The sequence below is a fragment of the Poecilia mexicana genome, unplaced genomic scaffold (assembly GCF_051168715.1).
Source record: "Poecilia mexicana isolate PSO_F unplaced genomic scaffold, ASM5116871v1 scaffold_16, whole genome shotgun sequence".
In the NCBI taxonomy this organism is placed as follows: domain Eukaryota; kingdom Metazoa; phylum Chordata; class Actinopteri; order Cyprinodontiformes; family Poeciliidae; genus Poecilia; species Poecilia mexicana.
In genome coordinates, this window is record NW_028263385.1 from 8,186,088 (window position 1) to 8,205,299 (window position 19,212).

Sequence of the window (19,212 nt, forward strand, 5' to 3'; positions counted from 1 at the left end):
TAACCGGAGCTAACTAGCCCTCCTAGCAAAGGAAGAGAAAAGACAACGTCATGGGGTCCTCAGCAGTTCTGGTGCCCCCCAATAATGCCTGATTTTTTTACATTCTTTTAATTTCTGACGGTGTTGACAAAAACTAAGGACAAATTTCAACAGAGTTGGAAAATATCTAAAAATTATTTTTAATTCAATTTATCGATACTTTTATAATTATTTATATGACTACTTATACTTAATTGTCATAATATATAATTTTAGTATTTCTTTAATTGTTTTAAACTATAAGAATGTATTGAGTTCTGCTCCTGGACAAGGGCTTTTACAGGCATCATCCACCGACTACAATGTTTAAAATAAAAAAATATTCAGCAAAAAAAAGAAAAATATACATTGTTGTGCTCACATGACCCAGGTTAGTTTAGTTAGATATTTGAAAAAAATATATTTTGTGTATATTTTATTCAAATTTCATGCTTTATCCATAGGACCTGTTTTGTCCCTATTCTCAAGAATCACTTATTGTTTAATGTTCAAAAGGCCAGTGGATGCCTGGTGAAGGTCAGTTAACGTTCACCAGTTTATTTTATTATGCCCTCACTAATTTGTTGTTTCATTTTCACCATTTCATTAGTTACATTGCTGCTTAGAGCTATCTATCCTTTTTTTATGCAATCTTCCTGTGATCATACATTTTCCTGAAAACTATGTTGAATTATCCTGTGTGAATTTTGCCATATAAGTAAACTTGCCTAGCCTGATAAATGAATAGTAAATGAAACTGGCTGGATGGCATTATTTGTAATGCCATGTATATCTCACTTCACATTAGTTTTGAAGCAGAAACCAGTCAAGATAAGAGAAGCTATCTTTAATTATGCATTCACGTGCAACTAAGGGGAAAAAAAAGTTTCTTCTTTGATCTATCTGCTAATTAACATATTTTTGTGGTGGCAATAGGATGTTGTTGAATTTGGGGCCTGCAAGGCCATCAGGCAACCTAAGCATTCGCAAAGCTTGAGTATGCATTGACCTGACCCTTCATAAATGCCATGCTGAGTAGATTGTCTATTTTTATCAAGGTGGAAAGCTCTCCACTGTTTGCAAGACTTAACTTTACAATAAATTACTTTTGCTTTTTTAGTGATCATGTTGACTCTACCCCTTTAGTTAATCTTGTTGCATTTTATTTTTAATTTAAAAAAACATTCAATTTGAAGAAACTGACTTTTGTTCCAAACAAGGACTCATGAACGCAATCCGTGCTTTGAGTGATCTCAGTTTATTTGGCTAAATCTTTGGAAACAACAATTGCAATGGTCTGAAAACAAAACTTTTGCTCCAAGGAGCAGGTTGTTTTTCTGGTTATCTGCAGTCAGGGCCTATTAGGTCCTGTTAAAGGAACTCTTTAAGTTTACCCGTATGCCACACTTCGCCCATAATTGTGTTTTCCAGTCAGAGACTTGCTCCATTATGAAAATTGTTTCTCTTTCCTCATCTCTGACTCTTCCCTCCCCTAATCTTGTCAAAGGACCATGTACTTGTGAGCCTGTGAGGCTTGAATCATCCATTTTTTCCTCAACTATATCTTTTTCGCCCCCTGCAGGTAAAAGCTGGAATGACATGTCATATGTCTTAAAATCTGCCTTGGCCTCTCATCTGTCATAAACCCTCCAGACATTTTTTTTCCTTTTTGGCTCAAGTAGACTGAATTTCCTTCAGGCCGTAACACATCAAAGTGGTATATTGATATTAATATTTTTACCCCTGACTTTCATAAAGTTGCTCTCAACTTTCATATCTTACCTCTCCTGACGGATCAGCCAGACAGCCTTAAAGTCTCAGTCTCATGCTCTTCCCACTTAGCACGTTAATTTCTTTCGACACATTTTAACTCAGTTGTTTTGGCAAATGATAATTTCTGCCCCACTCATTCTCTAATTCCAAACCCATCCAATTTTTCCTTGTCAGCTATTTTCCAGAGTGTTTGTTCCCAGGTTGGCAGGGAAACAGTGGCAAGCAGCTCCCATTCCTGCACCAGATGGGGTATTGTCAGGGAGTAATGAGGGGAAAACACCTGCTTCTCCCGTTAACTGCACTCCTTCATTTTCAGCCGTTTTCATTCAGCATATGCGGGATGCACGTACAAAACCAAGTTACCGTGACGAGAACAGCAGCAGTCAGTGACACATGGAAACAAAGTGCCTCAGCCACATAAGTGTCATGTATAGCTCCCTTGTATGCAAAGGTTTGTGCAAGATTATTATACCGGACTGAAAATACAGAAGGGAAGAGCTGCCTGACTTTAAAGCTACAAATCTGAAACGTCATTTACAAATACGTCCCAATTACTGACAAAAGTTAATTTGTAATTTTCAATTTAAAACAATTTTTAAAATTGCATGCATGAACATAGTGATATAATGCAATGTATTTCCTAACTGCAGCTTACAGCTTATGAAAACCACAAATTCACTCTTTTGCAGACTTTTTAAATATTAGCGTAAAGCTCAGTGGAAGGAAGAAGTGTGATAGAGTGTTGAGAAAAGCTCAGGGTGTACAGAATTTGACGTGTTTAAAATTTGGTGTGAATTTTTCATGGCCAGTGATGATTTTGAGAGTCATGCCATGTTCTTGGGTTTTATGAAGTCAAAAGTTAGAGTAGCCATCAAATGGTACATTACAGAATAACTCATGCTTCCATTTGTTGATGGAGTTTATGGAGACGTTGATCTCATTTACCAGCAGGTCTTGGCACATGCCTATGCTGTCAAAACCACCAATATCTGCTACTGTGCTTGATTATCAGGCAAAAGTGCCAGACTGTTGTGTTCTGTTTACCTCTGAAACCAGAAGTTGGATGTGTTCCAGCTCCAAGTTCTGAAATAAATTGGAATGACTGATTAACCAACACTTTGACTACATTACAAAAATGTCTAGATCACAGCAAAATCATGTAAAAATATTGTAAGTGCGCCAGCAGTTATTTTGACAAGAAAAAATGTATATCTTAACTTGATTTTTTTTTTACCCCAGTTGATAAATGCACTTAAATAGGTTGGATTCTATTATTAGTGTGATATTGTACTACATAAATAAAAGATCAATTTATTTAAGGCTTTTACAAATCTTTCATAGAGGTTCTAGGCAACACTGAAAAAAAGGAAAGAAATTGAGCTGTTTTGTATTCTCTGCACTGGCCTTGCCTCCATCTGAGATGTTGTCCAGTGGTTCAGCCATGGGGCACCGCAGAGGTCAAAAAGTTATTGTAGAATACTGTTTTTCCTCCCTCCCAATCAGACCCTTGCACCTTAGGGTCAGCTCTTCTGTGTCAAAGTCCTGATAACATTGTCGTTTGAGCCTATTCAATTGAAGCCTCAGAAAAATAAAAGACAACTTATAAGCACTCAGGGTTTCACTCATGACTGACTCAAAGGCCAAAACAACCAGGTGCTCACTGGCATTTAACATGCAGGAAGGCATTTTGAGTTTCCCCTTGTTTTGTTTAAGGGCTTTCCTATTTTTGGTCTCTGCAGCAAGGCCAGACCTGAGCCATGAAGTAAGCAGGATCTTACTTCATGACTAGAAATGTGGAGAAAGTCTGCAAAAGTCTCAACAAAGGATAGCTGCAGCAGCTGTACAGGGGGGCTTGAATAATCAGTTTAATAACATTATCCAGGGCTGTGCTCTGTGGCGCATGGAACAGTTAATGGAGTGTCATTGTTAAACCGCTCCTTTGCCCATTATTAACAACGGCCTACGGTCAACCACACACCCATAATAAAACCGCATAAAATCCGACATAACTTCAACGGACAGGCGTAATGAAATTCTCAGCAATATGAGCACAGTTGTGGTAATAAGGAATGGTTGTGCAGTGGTAAGGGTTACAAAGCAACAGAGGAGAAAATTAAAAAGATGAAGTTGTTGTATACGATGGTTGTATTTTGGAAAGTCATAGAAGGCTAAATTTAGTCAAGTCGAAGCAGAAGTAGCAGCAGCTTTTGTAGAAGATGGGTAAGTTTCAAGGTTATACTTGACCCTACGGTGATTCTTATTTTCTGCACTGGAAATACAATTCTTGTCAAGCTCACTGTGGATGAGTTTTGTGCTTGTTAAAGGTTGGGGGGTGGGGGAACAATAGTGGATAACTTTAAGTAAAGATCATTCCCTAAGAGTAAAACCTCTCAGACTGCAGAGGAAGGTCAGTAAACAGGTTGATGCAAACCTAGGAAGACACAGGATCGAGAAGATGTGCAGCCAAGCGAGTGTGCATGTCCGGCCTTTGCCACATTGTCAATACTCCCCGGACCCTTTTTTTATACCTCTAAAATGAAACAAAATCAATGACACACTGGAGGTGGGTAAATAATATTTTTTAAAAGCCATTTAATGTCAAAGAAATCCAAAAGTGCAGTATTAGAAGTGGAAAGTGCTGAGTGCTGCCACAGTAAAGAGATTATAATAACCTTTCCCAAGTACTTTATGATGGTCCCTCTTTTGGGAACAGGAAAAAAAATTGACAGTGAAACAAATCAACGCTCTAAACCATTCTCTTATCACCTAAATAGTTCATTTATGATAAACAGCTGAGCAATTATGCTTGCACCTGAAAGGAGGGAATTGTACAAGGAGCTTTTGCAGCTCTTAAGCAGAAGAATCTTCATCTTCATTTTTGCAAAGGTGGAGCTTACAATTTTCCCCACTGCAGAGTAAATGAAAAGAAAATTGCCAAACGGTTCTGTTCAAGATACATAACTGCAGTCTACACTCGCAAGCAAAGCTGCAACGGCATCACTAAAGCAATCATTTGCCCCTCACTATGTTTCATTATTTATTTTGTACACCCAGCTTGTTACTGATTTCGATTTTTTTCTCCACAGTCTTCCAATATCCCCATTTACCTCACCCTATTCACTTCCCCCTCTCGCTCCCCCCCTCGTGGTTGCCCATTCCATCTTCCTCTTCTCTTGCTCCGACTTTCTCATCCCGCGGCCCCGCCTGAGCATTCACACCAGCGGCTGTTTGTCTGCGATGGTGGAGGGAAGGGACTCCACACTTGATTTGTAGATAGGCTTTTTCTGAGAGTGGTCATCACTGCGGAGAGGAAGACAGGGAAAGACGGAGAAGAACGATTATCAGTGGATCGATCTCGCAGCAGGCACTCAAAAAGTATAAGTGAGGAAATTATAGGCTGTAACAAAGCGCTGGAGGCACACATGGCTGTAGATATGAAAGTCAATTATCCGTTTCTGTGCTGTCTGAGTGTCTTTGCGCACACCTACTTGTATACTCACAAGAAACACTCATGGGAGAGAGTCAAGGAAACGTCGGCATGAAGGATAAAACTTTTGTTTTTGTGAGAGAAAAAGTGTTCACATTACATTTGTATGGTTTTGGAAGGCAAAGATAACAGCAGGCAAAAATCTTTTATTTCTATTATACGGAAATATGTGAAAGGTCATGGATGAGGTCAAGTGAGTCACAATTACTGAGTTTAGCAAGCAGCCTTCAGTTTGCCATCCTAATTGTATTATTTTGAAAAATTTAACCATGAGTTATCAAAAAATATCCGCATTAAACTAGCACTCGCCTATCAATGGCTGTTATCTGACATTCTAAATTGTTGGAAAGTTACCTCTTTATTAAGCTGCTATTCACCTTAATAAACAAAATACCAGATTATGAAGTTTGCATTTTTGTTTCCATTTGCAGTAACATTATTATACCTGCATCTGAATGTCTGCCCTCCATGTTTCCTGACATGAAAAAGAGCACTGGTCAAAACCTCAATCTTTATCCAAAACAAGAATCTCCTTTACACTTCATGCTACATTTATTTTTCTATTTCAAGAGAAGGCGGGTTTGGACCTGTGTTTCAGGCTCCAGTACATTTTGCAGTAACTTTTTTCCCTCTTTGCATTAACAAAATGCTTCAAAATCCAAAGTGAAGGTAACAACAGAGAACAACATCACTGTCGTGCAGAGCTGTCCTCTCTGTCCCATTGTGTCTCTAAGCCAGAGAGACAGCCATATGTCTCCCGTAAGACAGCAGGATGCATCAGATCCAAAAAGGCACTTTGTTCTGAGCGGACATTGATGTGATTGATGGTGGATTCTCTGATGGACTGTAACCTTCTCCCATTTCCCATTTTGTATCCCCTTCTTAGACAGACATAGGTCTTAAAGGTCCTATTCAAAGCATCAAACGTGTTCTTCCTTTTGACATTTAAGAATCAACCAGAGGTGTGACAAAATTTAATCAGTTTAATTCTTATAGAAAAGAGTGCTTGCCTTCAGATCAACTCTGTTCCCACAAAAAGTACAATGCGATTATTAGACATGACGTTTTTCTCTGTAATCTTTTGCAAGGCGCAGGATTTTCCAATAAGATTCTTTCCATAAATATTAGCCATAATAAGAAATTACTCCTTCTTACTTGAAACCATGAAGAACTCAATAGGAAGGTGTAAGCTTTAGATGAAATTAATTTATTTATAACTTATAAGATGGATTTGGTATTAAGAATTCATGAGGCTGGCTGGTTAACCAATATTAAAGATAAAGTAGCTGAGAGTCTCTACATGTGATCGATTTTTAATATTCAGTCTGGGTTGTGCTGGCTGGCTCACACATAGCCGACATCATACGGCAGGTTCAAATAAAGGTGCAGACACCAAACAGAAACTCTGGACATGAAATAGCCTTTGTTCTGCCACATGACAAAATGAAATATTGCAGGCATAGCTAAAATAAAGGCAAACTGCAAAGAGGGAGATCCAAGTAGTGGATAAAAAGGGAAGCAATTTTGAGTAAATAAACACACACATTCACCTCTATTCAAAGACATATTAGCCATCAGTTTTTGAAACATGATTTAAGATCCTATTAACCAAAGTGATTTCAAAGCGGCGGCTCAGTGAGTGTTCCTGTGAAAAAGAGGCAGACAGCAGCTGAACAAATCACCTTCCTCCCTGGCTTTGTTTGTATGATGAGAATCTAGTTCTTCCACAAATAAACTAATCTGGGCATGTTAAAGAGAGACAGAGAGGTTGAATACATGCACTCAAAAAAAATGCAGGGTTATTTCAAAATGCAGTGTTTGTGATGTTTGGACAGGAGTTGGAGACTTTTAGGCAAAAATTGGGGGAAAATGGTCATTCCCTAAAATATGATCCTGCAAGGATTTAACACCTAAAATGGGTGTGTAGTGCACAGCTGATTCTAGTTTGTCTAATCTGTCAATGCTTACTTTAACAATTCATTTTTTTTATGTCCAGGGATTACATTGAGTGCAAACTCTTCTGTATAGGTTTTGTTTAAGTTAAATGTAACAAACACTGGCCATGAAATTAAAAATGTCTGGCAAGTTGTTTTGGAAAGGTGGCATCTTAAAATCACAGGTAAAATGAAGGAATTGCTAAATTATTCCAATTTATGCATCAAAATTTATTCTTATCTCAAAACAAAGGGTGTGAGGGAAAATGCTGCTTATTGTTCCAGTTATTAAAATATGTAACTTTAATAATGTTTTTTTTTTTTTTTTTTTTTTTTACATATTTACATATTTTTAAATCTGTCACCATGTCATGACAGTATAACATATCACAAGCGAGATTGACACTTCTAAGACCCTCCCCCTGGCTCTGATTGGTTGTTTCTGACTGGGAGCGGCTGACTTGTTTCTGAATTGGCAGAGAAATTAATCTGAATTGTGTTGTTTAAAACCAGAGGCTTTTATAGTATGTGAAGACACCTGTTTGGAAAATGAGACACAAAAATTCCAACAATGGTTACTTACATGGGGCCCTTGCTGCTCCTGACCCGCTTGGCCCTGCGGCACAGGAACACACTCACAGAGAGGATGAAGACGACCAGAGATGCTGCAGCCGCGGAGGTCATCAACCAGACTCGCCCATTAGTAGTCTCATACCAGGCAGCATCCTCTGTGGGACAGACATGAAGGGAAACGTGCATGACACAGAATCTAAAATCAGCACACCTCATAATACCTCGAGGCAAAAAGTATCTCCAGGCAACTCCCTGCTTGAATACAAGAGAAACCATGTCGGGTGTTCACACAAGTCATCACACTGACCTGTACAAAGTCTGCTTGTTAGAATTTCTAAATAAAAAATACCGGAAGATTACACCCTGGAAGTTCCAGGATTTCCAGTTTACATAAAACGTCAAAATAACTGCCTTTTCTGAATCTGGTCTTTGCAGTTTTGGACAAAACAAACAAATGCTGAAAAAAAAAGCAGAAAAAAATCCTCTGTCTTCTTGTGCACAGTGTGCTAAGAGGACTGCTGTGTAGTCACACAGAGAATATTTGCCTAAGGTTTGTGCAGCTGATGTAGTGGACTCCTTCAGGAACCAGAGAGGTTTGAGGTGAAGTCTCTCCAAGACATCAGGGAGGACCACATAAAATTCCAATATGCAGAGATGAGTTTAATAATTACTCCAAAGAAATAACCAAACATAAAAGGAGCACCAATGATTCATGGCATGATTCATCAATCCCAATTGGAACACACTACTTTAACACCAGTAATTTAATAAATTCTATTGGTTGTAAATTCTAAAACTGCAGTAAATTAATAATTAACAACAGACAGGTCAGTGATACTGATGATGAAGACAAATGGAGTCTGGTTTGAGATTAAATATATTGTTGCAAATAAAATTATTGCCTGGTTTCAAGCAAAGAAAGACTATCAGTAATAAAAAGAAAGAGAAATTAGACAGAGATGTGTATGTCATATTAATGGAATATGTAATAATGTACGCTCTGTCTATTTACATCTATAATGACTGAGAAACCAACTCAGAGGAACATCTTAATTAATTGGAATATCACCAAAAAGCTAATTTAATTCATTAATTTTATTCAAAAAGTCAAAGTCTTGATATATTATATAGATTCATTAAACACAGACTGATATTGTGCTAATGAAAACCCAAGATTCAATATTTCAGATGATTATAAAACTTACATAATGCCAATAAAAATAATTTTTAATACAGAAATGCCAGCCTTCTGAAATGTGTGTTCATGTACTGTATAATATGCAGTCATTAATTTGATGGGGCTCGCTTTGCATGAATTACAGCATCAATGAGGCAAAAGTCTGTAACTCTGATGAGGTGTTAAGGAAGCCATGCAGCTTTACATTGTTGTCTCTTTTATCTTTTTCCTTTAACCACTGATTATTATTCTGATTATTATTCTATATCTGTATGGGGCAACTCGTGAAACCCTGACTCCAGCCACAGTCCACACTTTATGAATTTCTCCCAACCTTATGAATGGGCTATGCTTCACAGTCCTCGCAAGGCTGCAGTTATCCCAATTGATTGTTCATCTTTTTCTATCATTTTTTCCTTCCACCCAACTTTCCACTTGTATACTTTGATAAACCCTCCTGTGACCACAATCCTTCTGGCCTTTGGTGGTTTACCCTCCTTGTGGAAGGTGACAGTCTCAAATCATCTCAATTTATTTTCTACAATAATGGAAATACTATTTCTCTTTACTGTGTAGATAACATTAGATTTCTTAATTAAAACATTTTTTATTGGTTGTATGTAATATTTTGCTCTTATTTAAAAACTTTGAATAGATTTTTTTTGTGCAAATGAATATTCATTTTTGTAAATTAATATTTACTTCATGTTTATATTTGAATCTATTACTATGCACCTGTAAACTGCAGAACAAAATCAACTGATGTGAACATTTAATGAATTTGACCTAATAATTAAGTCAAAAGGGGAAAAAAAACACTGAAAGGTCATAGATAATAACTGCTTTCTTTAAATCTTAAAATTTTCACATTTTTGATGTGATGTAGTTTGTTAGAGCATTTATTAAATGTAGGGTATATTCTGTATATTCTGTGATCATCTCATATGACATTTTACATGCGGTTTTATTTCTCACACATTCTACGTGGGGAGTTTTGGTAAACATCTTTACCTCTGGAAGTTCTGAGGAGCATCACATCCTTTTTCTTCTGCCTCGATATGAAAGCCTAACTTTCCCTTGGTTCCCATAAATGTATGGACATGAAACAGAAAACTTTTATGTACCTGTCTCATGATGCAAGAACATCCGCATGAGCTGACCTTTACTGTGACATTTAAGTGGCTGATAGAAGAACCAATAGATTAGCACAGATTTCTTTTGAGAAATGAATTCCCCATGCAGTTGTGAAGAAAAGCCCAGTCTTTCTTCAGAAAGAGGAAGAGGTGAAAAAACTTGTAGGACTTGGCTAGGATGACGACGAGGAACGATCGCCCAACTTACCAGGCAGCAGGGTGATGCTGATGGTGCGCTTCTTGGTGAGGGACTTCACCGAAGGATGTGTAGCCATGCAGGTGTACTGTCCTTCATCCATTTCGCTCACCTTCTTCAGTGTGAGTGTAGAGGAAGGCAGGATCCAGTCATTACCCTGCAAGAAAGGGAAAGAAAATAGGTTTTAAGAAAGGGAGTGTTATATTGGTCAGGTTGTTTTCAGCCCTGCAAGAATACAAATTAAGAGCAATTGATGCTCCCTGACAAAGGAGAAAAATAAAGAGGAAACTCGGGGATGTCAAACACAAACAGTGAGGAAAAACTGAGGGAAAACAGGTGGTAATGGAGAACAGAGTAGTTATTTTTGGTGTTCTGCAGAGGGATGAGCAGTGGGACATAGTAAATTAGAGCAAGACGAAAAGAAATATTGAAACTCTGATGGAGACAGAGATACAAAAAAGTTCTGCTGGTGTGAGTTTTTCAGGGAGCTGTCCCAAAAGTCTTAAATGAACTTTATTTACCTGAGCAGTAATCCCAATGAGCAAACTTACATCGACACAAGTCAATAACCCAGATAACAGCATCATCCACGAAGAATGATGCTGCAAGAGCTCACTGTTAACACAACACATAATGAGATGGCAGGGGAGCGGCATGAATTGTCGACACAGATATAGCAGCACTATTATGAGGTAGAGCCTAACATGGGGGGAACAAATAATAGGCCAAACACGAGGATTGGAAGAACAATGAATGGGGAAGAGGGGGTAAAAAAAAAAAGAAACAACAAAGAAAAAACATTACACCATGCAAATGACTTGGCTCTTGGGAGCTACAGTTCCTGCCAAGAAAGTCCATTTCAGTTTGAATGGATCTGAATTAAGAGGATTTCCCATAAAGGCCAGGTCTGGCCAAAGCAGCATTTTGTATGCAAATCCACTGGCGCCCAAAAGCAGTATGTCGTTCCTGCCTCTGTCCTGCTGTCATTTCTGGGGGCCAAAGCACTCACACCGCCTGCCTGTCAAACTGGGACGCTTTCTGCCCAACATCCACTCTTGTCAAAGACACAGAGGGGTTTTTATGCACGTTTACAGAAAAATTACCTCTAATCACGTGTGAATAGAGACACTTCTATGACTCCATTTTATTTCTCTGAATGTGACTTTTCTGAAAGCTCATATATACAAAACCAGTAAGATTATTACTCCTCACTAAAAGTGACAGCAGAGCATTGTTGGCAGATAATGACAAAAACCTTAAAGCCCTATATAAGATCATGTAGAGGACAAACAGAATTAGCGCTGTGACAAGTCCACTGAATTGGATTTGGACTTGTAAACCCATTTAAAACCTGGATTAGTGATGACCCTTTAGGAAGCATTAACCCAAGTCAATGTATTGAGAATGAAAACAAAAATAAGGAAAGTGAGCAAACATATCTGCCCTTATAAATATAAACAGGATTTGGAGACATTTTTGCTAAGGTAGTGCAGTTTTTGACAGTGAAGATGCAGGAATAACATAAAAAGTCCTTTGTGCCAAAAGAATAATTTTTTTGAGAAACTGATTATCCTGGCATATAATTAAATAACATGCAGAAAGCCATGAACTACAAGGGATGTCGTTTTTGATTCTATATTATATGTTTTTTTGGTTAAGAGTGTTTTGACAGATCTTTTCTGTTTTGGTGTTCATAAGTTGATGTAAATGGCAGGTTCCAAATTTTCACAATTAAGTATCTATTCTATTAGGTAATATATTACAGCAATTCAATAAAAAAATAAATAAACTAATATTATTGACATGTTGCGGTGATGGTTGATACAGGACCAAAATGGAGAGAGAGAGAGAGAGAGAGAGAGAGAGAGAGAGAGAGAGAGACGATTCAAAATAATAATGAAACTAGAATCAAATCAAACTACAAAACAACCAAAGATTCAAACATTTATATAGGTTCATGACACAAAGAGGGATAGATGTATTTCAAGCAATTATTGGTGTGAATTTTAATGTCCCTGGTTTTCAACTAATGAAAACTTTAAATCCGACTTATTGGTCACATAAGACCAATGAAAACATTTTTTTCCCCCTCATGCAGTCATCAACACTCTCAACAAGGAGAATAAGCACCAAATGGCTGTTGCTAATGAAGCTGACAGAGCTTTTTTGCAAAGGTGAATTGTGAACTTTGGTAAAAGAGGTTCACAATCAACTAGCATAACCACATAATTCAGAGGATTGAGAAAGAAATAGTCACAAGGAGGGGACTGCAGCTAGAGTCAGAGCAACTGTTATGAAATGTCATATTTCTTGTGCAAGTCAGCCCTGAAACAAAGATACCATTACCAATGGATAAGGAGTAGCTAAGACTTAACACCTGTCCACGTTGTCAAAAAGTACCAATAGTTGTTTAAATGTCTGTGGCATCACTATGCTTTGACTGGCCCTGACCTAAACCCTCTAGAGAATCTGTGGAACATCTTGAAGATGAAAATAAGAGACACCAGACCCCAAAATGCAAAATTTCTAACTTATTTTTAGGCACCTGTACCTTTAAAACCCACCACATGTACTAGGTGTATCACCTGCCTACCCGTGTTCTTCAAAAATGTGATTAGTCAGAGAGATTCATCTTGTTCTACATGCCAATTGTCACTCTGGCATTTTAAAGCGAGACATCTTAATTTCCTTTCAGCAACACTTTCTTAGCTCAGTGAAGAGCCTAGCTGAATTATTCAATGCCAGTTAACCAAACACTGCAAAAATAATTAGAAATCTATCCACATAATTGTTTTCAGGTTGACTGGTTCTTGTCTAGACCTCATTAAACTATTAATCCTCTGTAAGTGGGCAAGCTTGCAATTCCCAGCGAGAGGTGAGGCTAAGCCAACCAGTCACTTAAACACAGAACTCCTTTCGTTTAGAGGATAGAAAGAGAGAGAGAGAGAGAGAGAGAGAGAGAGAGAGAGAGACGGCAAGCAAGGGGAGACTAAAGAAACTTGAGAAAGTCAGGGAGAGAAACAGAGATGTGCTGGAGGAGGAGAGACAATTAATAGAAGGCTTGCACAAAGCCAAGAGGGCGGCAGAGACCTGGTGAGGCTGGAAAGAGAAGAGGGTAAAAAGAAAATATAAAGAGGTCACACCCAGAGATGGGAGGAGGAAGAGAGACTGACAAGTTTCCAAAAGTATAATGAGGACACCAGCACTGTGTGCATACCCGAGGTTTTCTCACCTCTTTCTGCCAGTAGTAGCTTGGCTCCTCTGACGAGCTCGCCGAGCACTTCAGCTCTACGTCATCCCCGAGCCGCACCTTCAGGTCCTGCGGGACGCCCAGGTAGCTGGTGTAGCCTTCCATGGACACCGACAGTTCTCTCATATCTGGAGACACAGTGCAGATGAGACAGCATGATAAGGCATTAATGAAGCAACTAATTCAACGCATGCTGAGGTAACCTGTCTGACTATTTGGGAGGTGACTAAACATATGTTGTCCGGATTAGCATCTGGAACAATCTCAGATGTTTCAAGAAGAGTTGAGAGCATGTGGCCTCCAACGCCTCCAATAGATGCTGACTGTTACGAGTGATCAATAGTAACGATGATAGGCTTCATCTTATCGAAGTCTTTAGAGAGGCAGTGTTGTGAATAATGGCTCATTTTCTCTTCCATTTCAATAGATGGCCCACGTCCATCCAGCTCTCTGCCTCCTTCCATCCTATAGCTCATTCTAATCTTTTCCTCCTATTGATTCCTCCCATGAGGCTGTGGAGCCGATCAAACAGCATCAGGGTCGATATGATAGCCACTGAGAAGAGAGAGGACAAATCGTGGCCAGCTACACAAAAGATACTTAATGCAAGTCTCCCACATTGGTGTTGTAGTTTTAAACTGGAGCCTAACCAGTGCAGTGCCTTCATGTTTGCATAAAGCACAAAATGAAAATCGCTCAACCTTTCTTGGGTAACAGCATTTGCATTGGATCTTTAGCATGTGCTGTTTTATGAGTGCTGCAGCCTCCAAAATACATGTTCACTGAGAGGAATCCATTGTGTTTACCTCCTGGTGCTTGCAAACACGAGGGAATACGTTTCAGGCACCTTCTGTTTAGTCATATAGTCAACAACTTCTGTGTTGGAATGTTATGTGTTCTTCTTTGTTAGAAATGAAACTCGAAATTTGTCACATTTCCTTTTTGAAGAGCGAAACTTCTAGTTAATTTGCGTCACATAATAATTTGATCTTTATCTCACTTCTGTAAAACATTAATAACACCAACAGCTAAATCTGACTGTAAATATCATTGATGTGCACAGTTTAAGAGGACAGCATCAATAAGTCAAACCCTCCCACTGCAACCAAGAAACTCACATTGGACTTTGAAGGTCAGCGGCTCAGACGCATTGTCTGGAGCAGTTGTGTTTTCATTGTCTGACACACAACGGAAGGGCACCCCAGAGAACCTTGTCGGGTAGGGAATCTGAAGAAGTCCGCTTTTTTCCTCCTCCTCGCCGTAAAAATAATCCCCTCCGCAAAACCACCTGCCCATGCTGGACCCCCAAACTTTACGCCACAAGCTCCTTGAGTACTGGTACTGAGAAGAGAAAAAACAAAAACGAAAGAGACAATAACGATTTATCTTTCAGAATATCACAACATAATCAAACTGCCTGAAAATCAAACAGCTATAAATAATAGGTGTAAATTCAGATACTACAGTATTTACAGTGTCTTATAAATGATCTTAGCACTAGCAACCACAAACATGTATCAGCACATTTTACTTGGGTGATGAAGCACTGTGAACACAAATAGCAACAGGTTGAGATAGTAGCGATACCAATGTTAGGTCATAAAACATAGAACTTTGAACATATCACTGTTCATTTAAAAAGAAAAGTGAAAGAGTATGGCAGAACTATAAACCTCTTCAAACATTATATTTCACCGAAGCTGACAGGCTGACTGACAGGCAGAGTATTAACCAGAGAAGCAGCCAAATGAGCTATGGAGGAGCTGCAAACATCAGAAACTCAAAGGAGAATCTGTTAGTGGGACATTTATTATGTGCTCCACAAATATGGGCTTTATGGACGGTTAGAATCAAGAAGCACCGTTTGTACCTTTGCCACAAACTACGGAGAAGACACAACAAACATGTGGTAGAGTGTGCTCTGGTTAGTTGAGACCCAAATCAAACTATTTGATTTGTAAATTGCTTTGACAAACAGATTATTGGTTGTCTTCAAACAATAATCCTTGGAAACACTTGAATACTGGTGTTCACAGATGCTCGCCTCTCCATCAAATCTGACTGAGTTCTAGTTATTTTGTAACAGGACTGAAGAAACATTTCAGCCGTCATATGTGCAAAGCTGGTTAAAAAATATGTCACTTTTTGCAGAGGCAAAATCATAGTCTGTCCTCTCCCTTATAATGCTATAGCTACTTAGTGTTTGCTTCTCAAATGGAAGCTGAATGAAATGCATTGTAGACTGTTGATTCAGTGTGAGAGAATGTGAAAAATCCTAAAGGTTTTGAGTACTTTTATTACAAGGCACTCTTTTCATCTGTTAATGGACTTCAGTGCACTATGATTCACTTAAAATCTCAGCAAAAATGTATCAGCCAAATTCAGGTGATATATTACATTTCTATGCAAAGGCATTTGATTAATAAAATACTAATTTCAAAAATCACAGAAGTTACATTCTTCTGACTATATGGAAGCACAATGTTGAAGCACACAGAGTGCAGTTGCACAATGATCAAAATCTGGATCCACCCAGGAATACCAGTTGTAAAATATGTAACAATGTTGCCTTTTTGAATTAAATAAGATAACCTTTATACCACAATGCCTCAGTGGTAAATTAATTAAAGAAACCTATCTGCATACCAGATCAGAGAACAGTCAAAATAAAACAGAGCAGAAAGCACATTTTCAAGCCTGTTTGACAATCTGCTTTCAAAGCAGAAAGTTGCCTCGGTTTACAGAGGCAACATTCAAAAATTCTCTAAAATATATCAAGTGAAAAATGTGCTGTGTTCAAGAGACAATAACATGTAATGTAACTGTTTTAAAATTAAACTGTAAAGTTTTCTTAGTGCACACAGTGCAATATCTGCATCACTGTATTTTGCTAGATTTTACATATCAATCTATATTTGACAGTAATTTGGTTGTAATCTAAAAGTAATATGAATATGACACTTTACTGTAAAATGAAAGTGATTGGCTTGAACTTTACTCCAGCTGGGAAATTCCTCAAACAAAGGGGAATACCTGTACCTATACAAATTAGACTGTATGAAGTATCACATCATGTGACTGAGCTGAGTTCAGTGAACTTTTCGATGGTGAAACATTGTACAAAAGTGGTCTGGAAAGCAAAACAATTCTCGAGTAACATCTCAAAGAGCCAAGGCTTTAAACTGAATTTGAATGTGGGATTCACTCCCGTCTAAATTATTCTTCATTTTAATTTGTCTTGGAAGGCAAAGCTTGGATGTTAGAAAATCACCACAGTAGAGGACGTTCAGGTTGCAAGTTGTAAAATAGTGGAAATTGATCATTGTTTTGGTTAGAGTTACTATTATCAATACAAATCAATAAAAGCGTGCTTCTACCCATTACATGCTTAAATACAAAAAAACATGCATCTGATGTGAGTATTTTACCAAACTATATGTGTCCTTGGTTTAACTGAATGCAAACCATCTTAAATATTTATAAACAGTTTATACCTGTAGATTTCACTGTGTGCTATATATATATACACATATATATCAAAGACTTTCTGAACACTGAAGTTAAGGCTCCTCTGAAAAATCTAACTTCCCCAGACACAATTCAGACCTCAGGTAATGTTCTTGATGTATTTCAAACTGGGAAATCTAAATTAAAAAAAAGCTGACTTCCTTGTATATAAACAACACAACATTATCATTGACTTGAGAAAGCCAAGGAGGAAAGGACAAAGCCACAGCAAAGAATGGAGAGTTGATCCATTTAGTTAGTGTGCATTAAGTATCATTTAAAGCGCAAACACAAGTGACATAAATGGTTAAATTAGCATTGCTATATCATTTATTTAATATTTAAGTCCTCAGGATTTTTCCTTGTAGGAGTCCCTGAGCAATTGCAACATTAGTCCGACTCTATATGAGTTACTACATGTTTGAACAGTTTAAGCAACAGTTACAGATATTGCCTGTTACAGCACAATTGCATATCTGCGAGGTCCAGTTTTTTTTCTTCAGCCTTTGGCAAACACCCTAAGGCCATATTATTTCCACCCTCTCACATAGCAACCACAACTCACCGGAGGAAGGTACTCAAAGTGAACCTGGCTGACATTGAGGTCAGAGTCTGTGTACAGGCATTCCAGTGTGACTGACTCGCCCTCCAGAATCGGCTCAGTTGGGCCTTTGATGATCAAAGTTGCTGCATATGGACACAACAGATATACAGGTTAATGATTACAGTTTGGATGAATAAAAGCATTGTTGACACAATGGGGATCCAACCACCTTGTGACTGTACATATTACCAATCTGTAATGCATTGTTGAGATCTGTAGCACACTCCTGAAACATGCATCTGTTGATGCTATGATCTGAAACCAGTTTGACCAGTTTTCTACCACCTTAGGCTCTAATGGCTTGACAACATTCCGCAAAATTTCCCGCTGTTATGAACTAAACATGACCTTCAGTGCGCATAAAACATTAAAATATCCGGCCTCAATATTTCTAGGAGCAAGTTCCTGTCTTTTTCTGAGAGAGCCAGGTGAGAAAACAAAGTGTTTCCTCGAGAGAAAGAATTACTTAGACAACAACAAATCGAGGTCTTTCTAAGGCTAAATAGACTATAAAATATGAGCTTTTTGAGTAATGAACTCAAAATCTTGAGTAAAAAAAGAACACACCACGCTCTTTTACAACAACTGTAAAACATTGAAACATAATAAACATATTTACCATTAGTGCCATGAATCACGACCACCAATGCAACAAGTAGAAGGGCTTTCATGGCTGTAAGAAAAAGATTTCTAGAGTTTGAGAAACAAATGTTGACGTCCTGCGCAGCTACTAAACAGAAATGAAAGTTCGCTTTGTATTAGTAGATCTCAGGATAGGCGTGGCTTTCCTCTTCTTTTCAGGAAGTGCGTTCAAAACAGTTTGAAGTTTTATAAGCCCGTATTCATTATTTTCGTTTTAAAAGCGAAAATAAATCGGGCTGAATAGGTAAAGTTTTACCTATTCAGCCGAGACACAGCTTAATATTTCTCGGGGTTCATATTAAGCTGATGTGCGTTTATCCGTGAATTGTTATGTGAGCAGTACCTGCAGCTGTCGCTGCTCCAATAATCTTAATTTATTCTCAGTGCGTCAGTTGTATCTAAACGGAACCGCGCCTACCACGTTTAGGTGTTTTTCTGTATCTTCACCTGAAATTGAAACCAACCCTCACATGCTTTGGTGGTTTTTAGGCGTGATATGTAACACCAAACAAGCCAGCATTTTACGCTACATTTATTTTGACCTTTTGCTCAAAGCAGAAGTTGAAATAAATGTTTTGTCTTGGTCGCACAAGCAAACTGCGTCATTTAAGAGACTAGTTTTTAAGATCAATAATTATTAAATGCGTTAGTAAGCATGGAGACAGTAGATCATATAATAAATAAAAAAACAATAATAACGATGGCAACAACTTCTACAGAATTATTATTAATAATAAACATGTTCTACAAATTATATCACAACTAAACACTTTAAGGTGGGATCAGCCATTTATTGCCTCCCCTTTTATAATATTGCCATGATTTTCCTGTTTAGATGTGTGATGTGTTTTGCTCATTATGTGAAAGAGAAAGAACGATGACTTCCGCCATCAAATTTAGAAGCGCTCTTCGGGTGTA

The 19,212-nt window shown here is 38.1% G+C and overlaps 1 protein-coding gene across 1 annotated transcript; it reads right to left on the reverse strand.

Moving 5' to 3' along the window:
- Nucleotides 1–4,363: 4,363 nt before the first annotated feature.
- On the reverse strand, nucleotides 4,364–18,431 carry LOC106908535 (B-cell receptor CD22). The gene is made up of 7 exons (XM_014974703.2): nucleotides 18,272–18,431; nucleotides 17,614–17,735; nucleotides 14,660–14,882; nucleotides 13,524–13,669; nucleotides 10,304–10,448; nucleotides 7,796–7,940; nucleotides 4,364–5,091 (listed from the first exon to the last, which is right to left on the reverse strand). Exons 1-7 carry the CDS (start codon nucleotides 18,321–18,323, stop codon nucleotides 5,004–5,006), a joined length of 921 nt encoding a protein of 306 aa, XP_014830189.2. The 5' UTR covers nucleotides 18,324–18,431; the 3' UTR covers nucleotides 4,364–5,003.
- Between the last annotated feature and the right edge of the window lie 781 nt (nucleotides 18,432–19,212).

Bases quoted from the DNA above. Each gene is read 5' to 3' on its own strand.
- LOC106908535 (XM_014974703.2), bottom strand. From the start codon at position 18,323: ATGAAAGCCCTTCTACTTGTTGCATTGGTGGTCGTGATTCATGGCACT. The intron at 14,883-17,613 runs GTGAGTTGTGGT...TTCTCTTCTCAG, and splicing joins ACTTTGAGTACCTTCCTCCG to TACCAGTACTCAAGGAGCTT. The intron at 10,449-13,523 runs GTGAGAAAACCT...CCTTTCTTGCAG, and splicing joins GCTACTACTGGCAGAAAGAG to GGTAATGACTGGATCCTGCC.